Here is a 17,392-nt window from a genome sequence, read left to right as displayed (position 1 = left end):
AACAACCGTTTTCCCAAATTTTCCCGTTCTCCTCAAAATTCCCTCGCAGAACTTTTTTGGCAGACCAAATTGCCACTCGCTTTCTCCTTTGCACATAGCCCACACGCAATACACGCGCGTCTTCCTCTTACGCATTGTACTATCTCTCAAAGCATCACATTGACTCTGACGCTATCGAAGTGCACTAGTGGAGAGGTCACTCTACGCATATACATGTGTGTAAAATGGTCTATATATGTACATACGTGCGTACACGCATATTCGTGTGCGTTTCGCTAGTTATGAGCAACTTTGCACTTGGTACGGACGAAAAGTAGAAAAAATGAATCTGTGAATGGAGGCCTTTTAACTTCATCTTCACCCCTGCGGGGCGTCGTTAAAGTGAAAAAAAAAAAAAAAAAAAAATGAACACATTAAAGTGTGTTAAAATAAACCAAGTGACATTTACCCGTGATATTTTTCACTCCTTTTTTTGAACAGTTCTACCCATTCAGCATTATCAATTTTCTCGAATGGCTATCTCCTTCCCCTTAATGTCAAATGGGTGTCCGCTTTCCCCTTTTGATGTTGCCCATTCTTCCATATGCAGTAACACCGCATGAAAAAGGTCCGCCCTCCAGTATATGTGTTGATCCAAAACGGTGAAGAGTAAAATGGAACTTTTCGTGATCACCGAAATGGGCTTAATTTGTTAAAGCCTTCACACGGGAACTGTAACCCTGTGGGGAATACCCAAAGTATTGAAGGTTTAGTGAAAAAAAAAAAAATTACTCTGCTTTCGTTTTAACCAGTTTTCTAATAAAAATGCAATGGCCCAAATAAAGACTCTATTGAATAATTTAAAAAAATTCCTGAACAACTTTGTGCTTGGCCATTTTGGCAACCACCTGAGAATAATTTCTCCGTCTTATGGTGGGGCAAAATGTTGATGTAGATTGTAATCCCCCTTAAGGTAGCATTCAGGAGGAGGGTACACAGCCATATACATTTATGTACATATAGAAATGTCTACTAAATTTACAATTCACAAAGACTCGCCAGGAACCCAAGCAACAGTATCATGTTGCTAATAAAGGAAGAAATATTGGAGATATATATATATATATATTTTTTCTTTGCATAAGGCTTTCCCTTTCACTACGTAAACAGCCAACACGGAAGGGTATCTATTTTTCCCTCTCCTAGTTTGTTATCATGGAAAGGTAAAGAATTGGAGTTCCCTCTATGTGTTAAGGGGAAAAGGCGGAATAGCATTTTTGACTGCGTGATTAATATGAAAAGTCCAGGGAAGTAGAAAAACGATTCCAAACAATCGCCTACGTTTTCTTTTAACTGTTAAAATATATGTACAAACATTCTCACAACGGTGGAAATTTTTTCTCCTCAACATATCCTTTTGCGAGAACTGCATGAGTCCGTGGAATAGGGAAAAAAGTCCGCCTCTTTACGCAAAGAAATGAAGGGAACGAGATGAAATCCCTTCAAAAGTAAAGCCCCCCAAAAAAAAAAAAAAAAAAAAAAAAAAAGAGAACACACGCAGGTGCAATAAGGAATGCACTGTGATTCGATAATCGCCTTATATTTTCTGTCTAGACATGGTCCTCGCTTGACCGTTATGATCCTCGCATGGATAAGGGGCACATGCTTATGCCAAAAATAATCCTCAAAAGTATCGCGAAAAAGAGACACCATATTTAGCAGTAGCTTTTCTTTATTACTACTTGGAGAAACGTACCCTTAAATGTTCACCTGTTTGGACATGAACAGTGAAATGTACCCGAGTAGACCATAATATGTCCAAGGCACATGTGAGAAACACGTTCTACAAATATGCACATACATTTTTCCGCCTTCTTATGCTTGTCAAAAAGGGGGCTCCCTCGCTTCTTCTTTTTACATTCCATATAAATCTGAAAATTGCACATGTTGCACTCACCTATGAATTAGGCAATATATAGCTCAGTTTATCTCTCCCTTGCCGCTGTGATGCCTTAAGATATTTCTAAAGGACTTACAATAGGTTTCCCACTGATCCAATCAGTTAACAGGTAATACCTATTAGAGGAAGTTATGGTAGATGCTTGAAGGTAATTATGATGGAGAGGATAATATAAGCCAGTGTACGTTACATTTGATCTAAAGAAGGAGAAAAAATAATTTGTGAGAACACAATTGTAGGAACACCTCATGTTGAGGAGAAGGTGCAGGTGGTCATTTGCCGATGCAATAACGCCTTGATGGTTGGATTGACCCTTCACCAGACATATTACCCAAAGTATTTATCCTCACTGCTCACCCACTTCAGGACCACCCATTCAACATGGATGACGTATTCAACATTTTTAAAAAAAAAAATAAAACAAATAAAAGAGTATCCACCGCTACGGCGAAGGAAGAAAGTCCAAATGAAAGAAAAAAAAAACTTTTCAATTATAATAGGAAAAATCCAAGAAGGGCACACAACGAGGAAGACACGTACAATAACTACGAAGCTAATAGAAGCACAAATAATAAAGAAAATAATGCAAATAAAAATATCGAAAATATTGTCCTTGTAGACTTCCCTCCATTACCATTAAAAAATGTAGAAGCTTGCATTTCCTTCTACTACATACAGTATTTGAGAAATCAGCTAATATATGGAAACAGAAATATAAAATTGGATGAAAATGCAAAAATGATGGGTGAGACCTTGTTAGATAAAATTGAAAATTCTATTTATGAGTACGAACATGATAATTCAGAGGAAGATAGTTACAAAAAAGAGATAAGAATTATTACATTCAAATCTATATATGACAGATTCTATAAAATTTTATCTACTTTATTTACCTACGCGGAAAGTATTCCTATGCCGAACAATTTATACGAATACGTATTAAACAATGGAGTTTATGTAAGGTCCAAAAAGAATTTGGATTTTAACAGCAGGGAAAACATACACAATGTCTATTCCTACCTGGACAATGTAGATGTCGGAGAAAACGACTTATCTTTTAATGATGAAAAAATTTACATTGATAATATTGATATCAGTAGACCTACGATTTTGAACAAGACACTAATTAATGAAGATATTGATATTGAGTATTTACCGCTTAAGTTGAACTCCTCTTATCACTACAATAACATACAGTACGCTAAACTTTTTCTAAATGACGCTGTGAATATGTCTCTCTACGATCGGGCCCTGGGCGAACTCGTCGTTGTTAAGGCGCTCGTGGACACTCCCCCTTTGCCTACGACATTTGTGGAGGTTAGCCCGAGCAATTTAGCAGTTCCTGTGAATGCCTCTTAGCAATGCATACCCATCGCAGTGCATACTCCTCTGCAAATGCATGCCTCCCCTCCCCCCCCTTTACAGGGATTCGATATAAAAGAAATGAAAGCCGGTGAAAGGCAATGGATGCCCATTTATCTGGCCATCACCCTTTCCTCCTTTACCTACGTCGACGTAGAGTTTCCCTTCTGGTTCTACATAAAGAACTTCATAAACATAAAGGAAGAGGAATACAAAAATCAAAATGAGCTCTTTGAGCTCCCTTCTCCTTATTTCTTCGAGATTTGCTTCATGTTCATTGACCAGAAAATATTTTCGAAGGTCACTCCGATAGAAACGGTAGGACAGAAGAGCTACTTCAAGTACATGTCTAAGGTTGCAGGTAATGTTACTTTCCTTGCGGGGGATAGGGTACTATCCTCTGTCTATATATCTGTATGTCTGTAAGCATCCTCAACCCACTTGCGAACGTTTTCCGGTTAAGGAACGTTAGTGCCATCTTCTTGTGGGCTTCCATGCATGTCGCTTTTTTCTGTCTCCCTTAATACGATTTAATACCGCTTTTCCCTTCCCACCTCCCAGGCTACGTTGAAGACATCAGGCACTGCAGGACGGAGAAAATAATAAGGCACCTAGAGCAACAAAATGTGCACTCGTCCCACATCTATATCCCAAATTTACAGCACTCCGAGACACACCTAATCAACTTAACCTTATACAGCTTTTGGAAATATGACAAGGGCTTAAACGAAAAGGCTAACTCCATAGATTTTACCTCATACCTTTTGGAACCTTTCATAAAAGACGAAGAGGACGAAAAGGACGCGAACCTCCTGCAGGACCTTTAGAATCTTCTATTCCAATATTTGAAGTGCGTATACCTATCGTGGGAGGATATATTTTTTTTTTACTATTGCCTCCGTTGTTATGTTATTATGCCCTTTGATCAGTGGGCGAGCACCTCAGGTCAAAATGTGTATCTTGCTTATCTGCACATGGGGGATTTATTTTATTTGTATGTTCTATGCTCAATCGGTTGGGTCAGAGCAAACTGCACCACTTTGTTTAGCAGACAATTATAGTGTTACATTGGGAGCGTTTCACGAAGAAATATTTTTTACGGTGAGTGGCATTTTTAAAGGGTGAAGAGGATGGCGATGGAGAATTCAGAAATTTACATTTTCTGTTAACATCGTCGTTATTTTTATATTTTACAATTTTTTTTCTGCACTTTCATGTTAGGATTTCGCTTTTTCCAGGTTCTCATTTTTCCAGCTTTCCTTTTTTCAAGATATCCCTCTTCGACTTATTTTTTATTTCTTCCGATCGCTCCTCATTTTTAATATAATAGATATCTGCTGTTATTTTCCCCTCCCTTGGTGCGTTCGCATTATTATATATATATATATATATTTTTTTTTTTTTTTTTTTTGTGTTTTTTTCTCTTTTTTTTCCACTTGAAATTACGAATTTGGCACCTCCATATGGTCCATTTTGAAGCAAAACGTGACGAACATAAATTGACATGCTTTTATTATTTTTTCTCCTTCACCCAGCCTTGGAAATTAGGTCTAGTAAAAGTGGCAGTTTTTTTCTTTTTTTTCTTTTTTCATTTTTTTTTTTTTTTTTCGTGTGATAATTCGTGGATTCGTCACCTTAGTACATGCAATTTTGAAGTCAACCTTGTTATCGTCTTCTAATAAAGGAAGGAAGCGCATATATAGAGGGAAAACCAAACAAGTTTCTTCTTTTTTTTTTTTTTTTTTTTCGTTTTTCAAGATTCTGTAACCCCACGTTATAGGGCTCCTTTCCCAAATGAGTGAGCCCAGGATGTTGGACGAAACCTCTTTACCAAAGCTATTACGTCATACCAAAAAGGAAAAAAAAATAAAATGAGTAACGAAAGCAAGGTGATGAACCAATGCTTCAATGGGAAACACAATATATGCTTTAGCTTTATGGGAAGGAGATACAACCAAAAGGGGAGGAAAAGCCAAAAGATCATCCTTCACAACTGCATTCAGACCCTGCTATCCGACCCCATAGTTGTTCTGTACACAGACGACAATTATATTTGCACCGGTATGTTGCGCACATGTACCAATTCATTGCCACCATGATCATGTACCCATTCATTGCTACCCTGATCATGTACCCATTCATTGCTACCCTGATCATGTACCCATTCATTGCTACCATGATCATGTACCCATTCATTGCTACCCCCACCCTTAGGCTCCCTGACTGGGAAAGTGTGCCTCTTCAGAATCACGCGGAAGGAAGACAAGGGGGTCAACACGGATGTGTCCCTCCTGGAAACGAAGCCAAACAGGGGGAACTGCGAAAATAATGACTCCACCGAGTTGAGCAATAAATTTGCAGGTGACACTCCTCACCATAATTCCGTGGAGGATCCCTGCAGGGATAATCAAAATGGAATTAAAAATGACAGAAGCGATAGCATCGTGGTAGGTATGAGTGGAGTGGTAAACAGTACAGTAGGATTTGGACGTAAAGGTAGCAATGGTACCATCGAAGTTCTGGAAAAGTATCATATCCTGTGTATGTTCAGGAATAACAGCATCAAGTCAATTTACATAGACAGTAATTATGCCTACATATATTACGAAAGTTGCATAGACGTATTTTGCATAAGGACTTACCAGTTCGTAAAAAAAATGAACGTGGAAGTGGCAAACAACAAACAAGTGATCTTCTTTGAAAATCTTATTCTGTTTAATAACTCCAAGAGTCTCTTTATATACGACATAAAAAATAATTGCACAAGTTATTTCTATAAGAATTTTTTAAAAAATATTGTAATTTTCGATTTCAATGTAAATTATCTGTTATGCTACAAGAACAATTTCGGGAAATGCCACATTCGCGTTTTACAAATAAATATAAATGCACAGAAATGTGAACACGAATTAATTTTTTGTGTGGATTTTTCTTCAAAATTTATAAGTCATGGGAAATTTTTGGATGATGAAAAAATTATTGTTGCAAAAAATGGAAGGAGATTAATCATTTTTGATTTCAAAAAAGCTGTGGATATGTACAGAATTAAAAAATTAAAAAAGAAAATTCTGGATATCTACAAATCCGTGGAAAATTTGTTATTCATTTTGGTGGAAAATGAAATCTTTATTTTTAATTTATCCACTTATATATTTTACAAATGTGTACAGCTCCCTTCTGGTCTGTTTTACTTCAAGTGGTCCTACTTTATACGCCACAAGAACAACAAAATTATTTTTTCGTCCGATCGGGGGATTTACTTTATTGATTATCCCGTTGAGGAGGGCGCCTGACTCCTTCTCCCCGGAACCCTATGGTGTAAGATTCACCTAAGGATGCTCCTCCAGTTTATTACCTCACCCGTTTTGTCACACTCCTTTATCCCCATTTTGTGTGCACATTTTTCTCCTCATTTGAGTCTTTTTTTTTTTTTTTTTTTTTTTTTTTTTTTTTTTTTTTTGTCCTTTTGCTGTATTATATGAATAGACAATTTGATGACCCCGCAAACTCCTTTTTTGTAAAAAATTACTCCCCCCAAATGCTGTAATTCTTGTTTGTGTCCAAGTACTGGTGGATGTCCGAAAAGGAGCAGATATATCGCTCGCTCGAATTCAGAAAGAGGAAAATGTCGTTGACATAGTTCTCTTCAAATATGGCTTCCACTTGGTCTGCATACTTGAGCCTTATGATGAGGTATACCTCGCTAGAGGGGGGGGTAGGTAAGAACTTACAATGTTGCAAAGGTAAGAACATACAACGTTGCAAAGGTAGGAACATATAACGTTGCAAAGGTAAGAACATATAACGTTGCAAAGGTAAGAACATATAACGTTGCAAAGGTAAGAACTTACAACGTTGCAAAACGAGGGGGGGAGCATTCCGCACCCATTTGCGTGCAAATGAAAAAATAGCATGCACTCACCTGAGCAGGCCCACAATTTTGTACGTCAGCAGACCCACGATGTGGGAAAACAGTCCAGGGAAAAAGTCATTCTCTTTTGGCTTTTCCGTATTGGAGTAAATAAATAACTTCACATAAAAATATATCCTTGGAAATAAGTTAAAAACGTTTTGCTTAAACGACTGGAGGCTCTTTTTTACGTCATCGAGGTTGGAGCAATTGGCTGCTTCTGTACTCCGCTCGTTCGTAACCTTTTCTGCGTACTCCTTCAGCAGGTCAAAGTTTATTTCGCGCAAAAAGGAGAACTCCACTTTTTCGTGTCCAACTTGCAAATCTGATTTGCAACTTCTTTTTGCATTCAAAAAATCCTGAGTCGTTTTCTTAATTTCTTCCTCCTTCTCAATCGCACATTCTTTGTATTCCATGGAGAGAATTTTAATCAAGGGGAAACAGACTATATAAGAAAAGAAAGGGAGGGAAGGAAAAAGTGTTATAGGTGAAGGTCGACGGTCGACTTTTCTGCTGAATTAGAGGCAGTCACCAATAAATGAACACACTTATAACAGTAAAGGGAAATATAAGTGCATGCACTAATACCGCTACTTTGAACCTACCCCTTGACACTGTCGCTACAGTAAAGTTATAAATGGCATCGTTGAAGGCGGCCAAGATTCTGTTTTGTATGTCGTTCTGCGAAGACATATTGTACACCCTTTTGAAGAAGTACAAAATTGAATTTTCATTTTCGGCCCCCACTTTGTCGCCTTCCTTTTTCACATTTCCACTATAGTTCTCCATTATCCATTCTTTTGGAGATTCCCCAAAGAGGAGTTGTTCAGTTAATCCTCTGTGCAGGTAAAAGCGGAGGAACTCACTATCCTTTGTAACTTTGAAAAACAAATATACCAAAAGACTTAAATTTTTGATTAAATAAAGAGCGCCATTAAACATGTCCTGAGGATGATTTTTCATGTGCTCCTTATAAATAAATGTTATTGAATTGTAGCTATTTTCTAGACACTCTCTGAATAGCTCCAATAGTGTCTCTTCGTCTATTATAAAATTTATTGTCTTCAGAATTAGGATGGTACCAATAATATTTAGGTCTATACCGCACAGACCGAATTCGGAGTCCTTATTAAATTCCCTGCGGTGGAAGGAAAAGGGCTTGTATACATCCTTCTCATTTAGAACGTTCTTGTTACATTCGCTCTGCACCGCGTGGCTTCCACTGGTGAAGCTTTCCAGGCTATCCCGACTGTCTACGCTTTCAACACTATTACCACTGTCAATGTTCTTTCCACGTTCAACGCTGTTCCCACTTTGAACGATGTTCATACTGCTTGTGCTCTCCCTGGAGGGATCACCCACGTTGTGAGGGTCATCACTCATTGGTTTCGCCTCCGCCCCATTGTCAGAACTACCCACTGGTTCGGATTTACCTCCCGATGGTACACTCTTATCAATTAGGTTATTACTCCCGGTAAGAAAAAACAAACTATTCACCTGTCCGTTTTGCTCCTCGTTTTCCGGTGCCCCGCGTCTGATTTTCAAGGATGACTCTGCCTCAGTATGCGCATTACCCGTGAGGAGATATTCATCATACAAAAAGTTATTCACTATGTTGATAAATTTTTTCCTCAGAGGGTGGAAGCACACATAGGGTAAAGAAGCACTGGTATTTTTGGTGTAGTAGGAAATATAAACCTCTATCACGTAGAGTAATTTGTCTTTCAGAATTTTACAAATTTTTCTTAAGTAATCACAAATGATTCGATACGAATTATCACTATACGTGTCGATGATATCTACATAAATGGTTCGGATAATTTTTCTAATTAACTGTATGTTGTTAAGTTGGTGGATGCAATCATGTATATAGTCGAATATACACAATCCAATGTTATTCAAAATGATATTAACGGAATTGTTAAGGTTGTTATTGAATATGTATGTGTACAAGTCCACCTCTAGTTTAGAAACGTACATTGCCAACAGGCAAACATTCCTTATATACTTGCAAACATCGCTCTTCAGTAGGTACTCAAAATTGCTCAGTACATTACTGCTTAGTACATTACTGTTCAATAACTTTACCCTTGTACTTACGTAGATATTTTCTAGATTGTTATATTCCTCCGTGTATAAATTATTTTCATCCACCAGTGTTTTTTCATAAATGAAGTATATTACATCTCGCATGCAGCTACATTTTATTTTGAACTTTTTGTAGTACTCCAATTCATTTATATATTTGCTAAAATATATCATGCTTATGTTCTTATAGATTTGATTATCTTCCATTTCGTCTTCTTCGCAAGAGAGGTTTTGCACCTCCCTCAAATTAGCTATCTCATCCTGTTGTGTATTCTTTACTTCATCTTTCTCATCATTTATGCGTTCAGGGGTGTCTCTCATATTGTCAGATTTGAAATTGTTCATATAGTTGTCTTCTCCATGTAATCTTTTCGCGCTGAGGGTATTGTAAGATGTATCAGCCGAGAGATCCTTGCCCCCAATGGGGTTGTCTCTTCGCAGGGTACTGTCATCCCACCACTCCCCCCTACAGCTTAACTCCCTGAACGCGCTCGCCTCTTTGCAATTGTGATCAAAGGATGAGGTGCCATATGGACCTAAGCTCTCACCCCCTCTACCATCGGGTATATTCAACTCTGCGTTGTTTAGAACATCCCTGAACAGATTAATAACATATTTCAAAATACGCCTTATGATGGACTGGTATTTATTCAATTTAGCCTTGGCGTGTAAATAGGTACCATTTTTCTTGAAGAACATTATAGCCTTTTCGGAAAAGTGCAACATTTGGCAAATTTCGTTCTCGCTCCGCCGTTTGGTTTTGCCGCGTCGTGCCTGGTTTATGGTGTCACAAGGCACCCCTCCGTTCGATGCGAAGTCTATTGCGCTGTGTCCTCCACCCATTCCTACACCATTTAATGTTCCACCCGCTGAGATCCTTCTTTTCATCTTTTTTGCCCACCAGATATGATTGCGCAGTTGCTCCCTCAAGGAATTTCCCCTCATAGCACAAACCCCTCTGTTTGGACGCTGTACGACGTATTTGTTACTCCCCTGTTTTTCGTCAACTCCAGCGTTTTCATCCAACGGAGATTTCTCTGTTTCGATCCCTCCATTAAGTATACCCCTTTCAACTCCTCCTTCATCGTGATCTTGGCCCCCACCAGTAGCATATCCTCCGACAGTCAAGCTTACCTCTTCCTCCTTTTCCGATACACTAGGTAAATAGTTATCAATTTCGTAGCTCCTTTCATCCTCTCCCCTTTTTTCCTCACCGTCTGTGTCTCCCCCTTCCGTACCGTATGAGGTTACCCATTTGTGTATATTTTCCTCGGCCCAATTGTCCATTTCCATCTCTCCTTCATCTCCAGAGTCGGTTTCGCTCTCATCATAATCGCTTTGGTCATCCATTTCAAGTACCCCTCCCCGGCGCACTTCCCCTGCATATTCCTTCCTTGCATTTTTTTTCAAAGAATTATTATGCATCTCAATAAAATACGCATATTCGTTTTTCTCCATGTGGTTCAGTACCTTCTCAAAATGGTCTACGTTGGTGTAGAACTTCAAATGGCGTTCTACTCTTCTCTTGTTTCCCTTTATTATTTTCAATTCTTCATACCTAGAATAATAGTTCAAAAAAATTGAGTAGAAAGTATCGTAAATATATTGCTTGTTCTTCTCTACCTTATCTAATTCGTCTTTAATCTTTTTATAGCCATTGATAATACCATCAATATTTTGCACCATCCCTAAGAGATTAGAATTCCCTTGCCTGATTATAATTTTAATGTCGTTTACACTTTTGTATTCTTCCATTTTTCTCCTGAGCTTTGAGATTACGTAGTAATTTTCTATTTCTCCTAAGAGGTCGCTCCGTTGTGTGCACATCCTTCGGCTGGTCATCCTTTGACCATTGCCGCGTTGACCGCTTCTGCGTTGGCTGGTGTTCCTTTTTTTTTTTTTTGTCTTCTCTTTCTTTTTCTTTCTCTCGGTGTGCGAGTACGAGTGGACATTAACTGAGTCACCCTTTTCATCCTTTTCCGCTTTGGGAAGGAAATCCTGTGGGGCACTTTCTGCTTCATCCACTTCACTGCTGTAACTGCTGCTACAACTGCTGGTGTAACTACCACCGTCCTGACGATCACTAGCATGGTCCTGACTGCCATGGTGACTGTCTTCCTGCACATCAAATGGCCCACTTCTCCTCACACCACCTTCCACATACGTTGCATCTTTTATTTTGCTTTCCCTAAGCTTCTCCTCTCCCTTTACCTGCGACTTGATCACTTCCTCATGAGCAGATATGTTCTTCCCTTTTGATTTTTTACTAATGTATAGAACTTTTTTTCTCCCCTCCTTCTCCAAATTAATATCATCACATGTAAGGTTATCTAACTTGTTTATATATTCATATAACTTAAAGAACAGCTTATCTTTGTTGCTACTTCCCCCCTCCATTTTAGTTTCCCCTCCCAGCGGTGGCACCATTTCAGGAAAGATCACGTGCTGATGTTTAGTTCGTCTTACACATTATTTTTGACCGCCGAGCATAGAACCGTACAAAGCGGCAATCAATGGCGGTTACACGTAAGCAAGTGTAACTCACGCGTACACCTATGTGCATATGTATACACATACCACTATTACGGTAAATGTTTTCTCAATTCAAAACGACGAAGCGACTTCGAGACCAGGTACAGTGCCCTTCTCTGTTTCCTATCTAAGTTGAAGATGCTTCGATTGTATGCGAGATGCCCGACTTTTTTTTGCAAAGAGTTGGTACTCTTCAACCAAGTGAGAATATATTTACCAATTAGAGATAAAAAAAAAAAAAAAAAAAAAAAAAAAAAAAAGGACCGAATTTCGCGGCAACTCCCGCACAAGCTCTGAATTATAATGCAGTGCAAAATTGCCTCCTAACAATTTGTGTAGAAACAGAGTCATACCTATTTCAACAAAATGGTGAATACCCAACAAGAAATTTCACCATTCATTGGGGAAAATGCCTACTCTATTGGGATGATCAAATAGAGGGGATAACTCACTTTTATGATGAGTGCTACTCCGTTTCCTCTTTAAAAAAGGAATTTTTTTTTTTGTTTTTTTTTTCCTATTTGGGGATGTGCCTGGTTGGTTGTTTTATGTCCCCACATGGGGTATGAAAATCCGCATCATGTGGACCCACATATCACCCCCATCCTGGAAACGGAAGAACACGGAACCATGTCCGACTTCCTGGGCACGAAACTGACCAACCACGATGTGAATGAAGTCAGAAGGGAGTTTCGCAGAAAGAGGAAGTACAACCACTGCGATGAGTACGACTTTTATGTGTACTACAAAAATTTGCTAGCGGAAGAAAGGAAGAAAAGGGAAAAGCGCGAAAGAAGTAAAAGGCGGAAGGAAAAAGAGCAGGCGGAAGGAGAGGATCAATTCAAGCCCAGCAATTACATATCGAGCAGATACAAGCGAAATGAACATGTAACAAAAAAAGGAATTTATGACTACATCGATGAGGAGGATAGTATTTATGAAGACATAATCACAAGGGCGCACTTTGATGATAAAGCGAATTATGCAGATGATCTCCAGTTTAGCTTTTTCAACGAGAGTGTGTCCTACGCACTGTTGAGAAACAACAATTATATTGATGGTATTCCCATCGGTATAGACATGAAACTGGAAAACAAGTACATAAAGGAAGATGTATCTAACGTTAGCAGAGTCAATGATGTTGATAAACACGATTGTGCCACATCGATAGGTCCTAGTACATATGTTACTTTCCCCCTTCGCACATTGTCTAGCCTTGATGAAAAGCCAAAACCACAGGTGCAGAAGAACGGTAGAAAGGAGTCCAGAAAAGATGATGTGTTCGAAGGAAACTCTCCCCAAAGGAGAAAACAGATGGGTCCTAAGCTACCAACCATTTTCGAAGAAATTAGACAGAAAATAGGAGAACAAACAAATATAAGGGAAAGAAACGAAAATGAATACATAAACATTTTATCTTCCCGGAATCGTCTCATTTCCATAAAAATGGAAGAACAGAAGACGTTTGAAAAATTAATTAAAGAGATTTATAAGCCAAAAAATAACTTCGAAGGGGTCTTTTATAAAAAGAAGGAAAATAGTATTGACCAAATGAAGAAGCGTGAATTTAATCGCCTCAGGAAGGATTTCCTTCTACCACACAGAAAGGCAATCCACGATGAGGGGTCAATAGAGGCGCGTACACAAATCGAAATAACGACGACTGGAAAGAAACAAACGCTTGGGCAAATGGATTATGAAGACTATTCTGATAGCTCTCTAGAAAATGCATACACAAGTTCAGCACGGAGAAATACAAATAAGGGTTATTATGCCATGGTTCTCGACAGGAAGAATAGACAAAGCCAAGAGAGTTGCATAATTCCATATAATACATTCAGTATGGATGACAGCGGTGAGGAGGACGTGTTCCTTCTGTATAACCCATCACAGAATCAAGCGGAAGAAGTGGTACTCCGGCGCTGTAAATTTTATCGCACACTTTTCAGGAGCAGAGACGTAGAGAGACCTGACAGTCGCGCCATTACAGACGAGATAGAAGATCTAAACATGAGGTACGAAAAGTTAATTAACCCAAACGTAGAGACGAAGCTGAGCAAAAGCGAGTTACTCGAATTGTATGCGCCCAAGAAGAGCTGGGTACAAAGCGGCAGTTCCTTAACGCACGATGGGAAGGAGACGGAAAACGAAATCTACGTCTTGAAGAATAAAATAAATTTTAACAACGACTTGAAGAAAAAATATAGGTTTTATTTTTATTGCAGAATGAAGGAGGGAAAGATGAATATGGACGGAAGCCTGAGCAGATGTGTGAACAACATTCTGAACGCAGCAGAGAGGGCAGAATTTGAAGAATTAATGGGAAAACTAAAAGTTTACTACCTCGACTTTTACAACAGAGAAATTGCAAATGAAGATGTAAGCACCAATTTCCAGATCCAGGAATACGAATTTGCGAAAGGCCTGTGCGAGAAACTAGGCATTTCGGACCCTTCCTCGGGGGACCAAAGTGGCGCCCAAAAGAAAGAACGGTCCATCTTGGACGATTTTTTAAAAATCCCACAGTTCGTTTTTGATGCCATTTTTTGCGCATAAATGGAGGTTTCAGATAGGCACCGCCTGAATTTGTCCATCTCCCTGTGTAGCATTCAACACGGTCAACTCGTTCGCGAACACCTGTGAGAAAAAAATATTGATAATCCCGGTGAAGCCAAATTGCAATGTTCATTTGTCCTTTTTTTTTTTTTTTTTTTAAATGGTGAATTAGTTACTCCTTTATTTGAGGCCCCAATATACCCATTTTATGTGTCCCTTGTTTTTTTTCTACTTGGCACATTTTATTTTCTTTTTTTGGTAGATTTTTACTTCTCTTGTACAGGAACACAGTTTTTTTTTTTTTTTTCTTTTTTTTTTTTTTGATTTAATTTTTTCTTCTCTTTTTCCAAAGAGGGATTTTAAAAAGTAGCACAAATTATGACCGTATTATATGTAACACAAACTTGCTAAGTTTTCACCAAAAAAAGGTTAAAAAAAAAAAAAAAAAAGGGGAGGGAAATGTGGCGAGCGGAAGAGTCGCCAAAGAGAAAAAAACAAAACAAAACAAAATAAAACAAAATAAGAAAGAAAAAAAAGTGTAAAAGAATGGAGTGAAATGAAACGAGGTGAAGCAAACAAACGTGACTCATGAAATATCGAAACAAACGGTGGGGGTATATAGTTGAGCAGAATAAAAAAGCGATTAATTTGGGAAGAACATCATTTTAAGTTTATGTATGCAGCTATTTAAAATGTGTTTGTAGTTTTAAGGCGCAAGAGCAACCATACACAATTGTAGGTACGTAAGTAACATATATATATCTACATATGTGTACTTTACACGTACAGACGTTTGTGTGTGCTTGTCTCCCTCATATATGGGGCCTTTAAGCTTATTATAAAGCGTACTTCATCCCGGGTCCTTTTCCACATATATATGACAATCAGTTCCAGTCATTATCCTCGGGTAACTTGAACTGATCTGCCTCTCCAGCGTCTTTTTCATCTTCAGCCATCGCCTCATCAAAGGGCGCAGGTTCACCGGCCATTCCTGCAGCACCTCCGCTAGATACGAAGTTGTATGCAAATCCAACACAGCCAACTAGAGCTAATCCTGCAATTACTCCTCCTGCAATTTTGTAGCCATTGTTTGATGATTTCTTTCCCTTATCCTCAGGTTGTTCCTCCTCAGATGAGAAGGGACCCTCGGGAATGTCCGAATTTGCATTAGGATTGTTATCATATCCCCCTGCGTTTCTGTGTGGTTTGGGGTATCTATCATGAGATTGATTTGATCCATTAGGATAAACCGCCTTGTTTTTATTGATGATATCCTTTTCGTTATTGATTGGCGTTGGAATAACGTTTTCAGGTATTCCTTGTCCGCTATCGCTGGGGTTCGTTGGTTCATTTATCTTGTTGTCTGCAGACATGTCAGGCTCCATTGGAAAATCTTCTGGGTTATTTTGGTTCTCTGGATTTTCTGGATTTTCTGAATTTTCTGGATTTTCTGGATTTTCTGGATTTTCTGGGTACTGTGCCGCATTCTCAACATCTGATGAGAATTCGCTATTTGAACCTCCAGGAACTGTGGGAGGTACCGGAATGACATTTGATTCGTCAGGTACCGTGTCGTCTCCTGGTGGGAAGAAATTTTCTTCGAATGGGTTTCCATCGCCCCCATCATTTTCGGGTGGAACATCATTCTCTACATCAGGCACATCTAGACCTTGATGAAAATTGGGGTGGTCATCCTCCTCATCCGTGGTACGTGGATTTTCATCTTCAGGGGTGGGTGGGACAGGGGCTGGTACGGGCACTGGTTCAGGTTCCACTGGGCATTCATCCATTTCACATTCTTTAACCATGTGCGTAGTACATCCGGCATGCAACAATGGTCTTGATCTGCTATGTGTTCCCTTTCCACATGTAACACTGCATGGTGTCCAGTCATCCCATGGTCCACACTTAGCAATTCTTTCTACTTCAGTACACACCTTTGCAATAAAAGGTTTGATAAGACTTATAGCTTCACTCCAGTCAGCAGAGGAATAAAATTTACAGCTTCTCTCACGGGGACGACATCCAGCCATTAATTTATTGTACTGGTGGTTAATGCCTTGTCCAATTCCGATAACAGCCAATTTCACATTCCTTTCCTTTAAAGCTCTGCTCAGTTCCAAGGCTCTGTACTTATTGTTTGGTATACCATCAGTCATTAAGATAACCAATTGGATTGCATTGGGTCTGTTAACTCGATCCTTTAAATGCATTTCGACTTCTGATAGAGCAGACGACATACTGGTGTTACCGTAAGGTTCGTATCCTTTCCTCAAGTCACGAACTACATTGAGTGCTTGTTTTTTGTCCATGGATGGACCACTACCAAGTCTGATCAATTCAGTTGTATGGCTTGCGAATAAACTCATATATAAATTAATAGAGTCCTTTGAGAGGTTAAGATTTTCAATCAAACCGGTGAGCATTGGTATGACTCTTGTGATCCAGTTCGCGTACCCAATACTTCCTGACCCGTCAACTAGGAGGTATAAATCGACCTTTTCATTGCACACTTCCTCATTATATTTCACTTCATCCACAATTTTTTGGTCGCCTCTGGCGAATATACTAACGTACAGGAGGAAAACCACCAAAAGGTAGCTTTTGTTCTGAAGCAGCTTCATAATTTTGGAAGAGGGTTAATTAAAAAAGGAAGCGAGGGCTCTCTTTTGTGGGTGTTTGTAAACCTTGTATGTCTATACGCATGCATACGCAAGCCTATGCTTGGCACACTCACGCAACGACGGGGGTGGTTATGCTTCTTTGGCCAAGCCGTATTGGCTAGCTGCAACGGTCCAGTAGCGTTTCGACGAAACTGATTCGTTGAGCAGTGCGGAAGATCAATAGCAGGGGACGTATCCTGGAAATCCTTTATAAGGACATAGAGCGTGGTGCTAAAGAGACAAATAGAAGGGGGTAAAACAAACATGTCAGATGAGTTATGTTTTTGCGTGTATGTAATTATGCATATATTTATTTGTGTATTTTTTTTTTTTTTTTTTTTT

General features: G+C 39.0%; 5 protein-coding genes across 5 annotated transcripts; 3 read left to right on the top strand and 2 right to left on the bottom strand.

Moving 5' to 3' along the window:
- Positions 1 to 2,320: 2,320 nt before the first annotated feature.
- PKNH_1265800 (DNA replication complex GINS protein, putative) lies at positions 2,321 to 4,128 on the top strand (the record flags this gene model as incomplete). Its single annotated transcript, XM_002259955.1, has 3 exons — positions 2,321 to 3,256; positions 3,365 to 3,662; positions 3,863 to 4,128. The coding sequence occupies 3 exons, from the start codon at positions 2,321 to 2,323 to the stop codon at positions 4,126 to 4,128; spliced, it is 1,500 nt and encodes a 499-aa protein (XP_002259991.1).
- Positions 4,129 to 5,172: 1,044 nt separating this feature from the next.
- On the top strand, positions 5,173 to 6,594 carry PKNH_1265700 (conserved Plasmodium protein, unknown function; the record flags this gene model as incomplete). Its single annotated transcript, XM_002259954.1, has 2 exons — positions 5,173 to 5,362; positions 5,516 to 6,594. The coding sequence occupies 2 exons, from the start codon at positions 5,173 to 5,175 to the stop codon at positions 6,592 to 6,594; spliced, it is 1,269 nt and encodes a 422-aa protein (XP_002259990.1).
- A 232-nt stretch (positions 6,595 to 6,826) lies between these two features.
- On the bottom strand, positions 6,827 to 11,726 carry PKNH_1265600 (conserved oligomeric Golgi complex subunit 3, putative; the record flags this gene model as incomplete). Its single annotated transcript, XM_002259953.1, has 3 exons — positions 6,827 to 7,004; positions 7,224 to 7,656; positions 7,817 to 11,726. 3 exons carry the CDS (start codon positions 11,724 to 11,726, stop codon positions 6,827 to 6,829), a joined length of 4,521 nt encoding a protein of 1,506 aa, XP_002259989.1.
- Positions 11,727 to 12,461: 735 nt separating this feature from the next.
- On the top strand, positions 12,462 to 14,387 carry PKNH_1265500 (conserved Plasmodium protein, unknown function; the record flags this gene model as incomplete). Its single annotated transcript, XM_002259952.1, has 1 exon — positions 12,462 to 14,387. One exon carries the CDS (start codon positions 12,462 to 12,464, stop codon positions 14,385 to 14,387), a length of 1,926 nt encoding a protein of 641 aa, XP_002259988.1.
- Positions 14,388 to 15,271: 884 nt separating this feature from the next.
- Positions 15,272 to 17,011, bottom strand: PKNH_1265400 (sporozoite surface protein 2, putative; the record flags this gene model as incomplete). Its single annotated transcript, XM_002259951.1, has 1 exon — positions 15,272 to 17,011. The coding sequence occupies one exon, from the start codon at positions 17,009 to 17,011 to the stop codon at positions 15,272 to 15,274; it is 1,740 nt and encodes a 579-aa protein (XP_002259987.1).
- Between the last annotated feature and the right edge of the window lie 381 nt (positions 17,012 to 17,392).

Source organism: Plasmodium knowlesi, assembly GCF_000006355.2.
Source record: "Plasmodium knowlesi strain H genome assembly, chromosome: 12".
Classification (NCBI taxonomy): Eukaryota; Apicomplexa; class Aconoidasida; order Haemosporida; family Plasmodiidae; genus Plasmodium; species Plasmodium knowlesi.
Note: the sequence above shows the minus strand (reverse complement) of the source record. Positions and strands in the feature narration are given on the sequence as shown.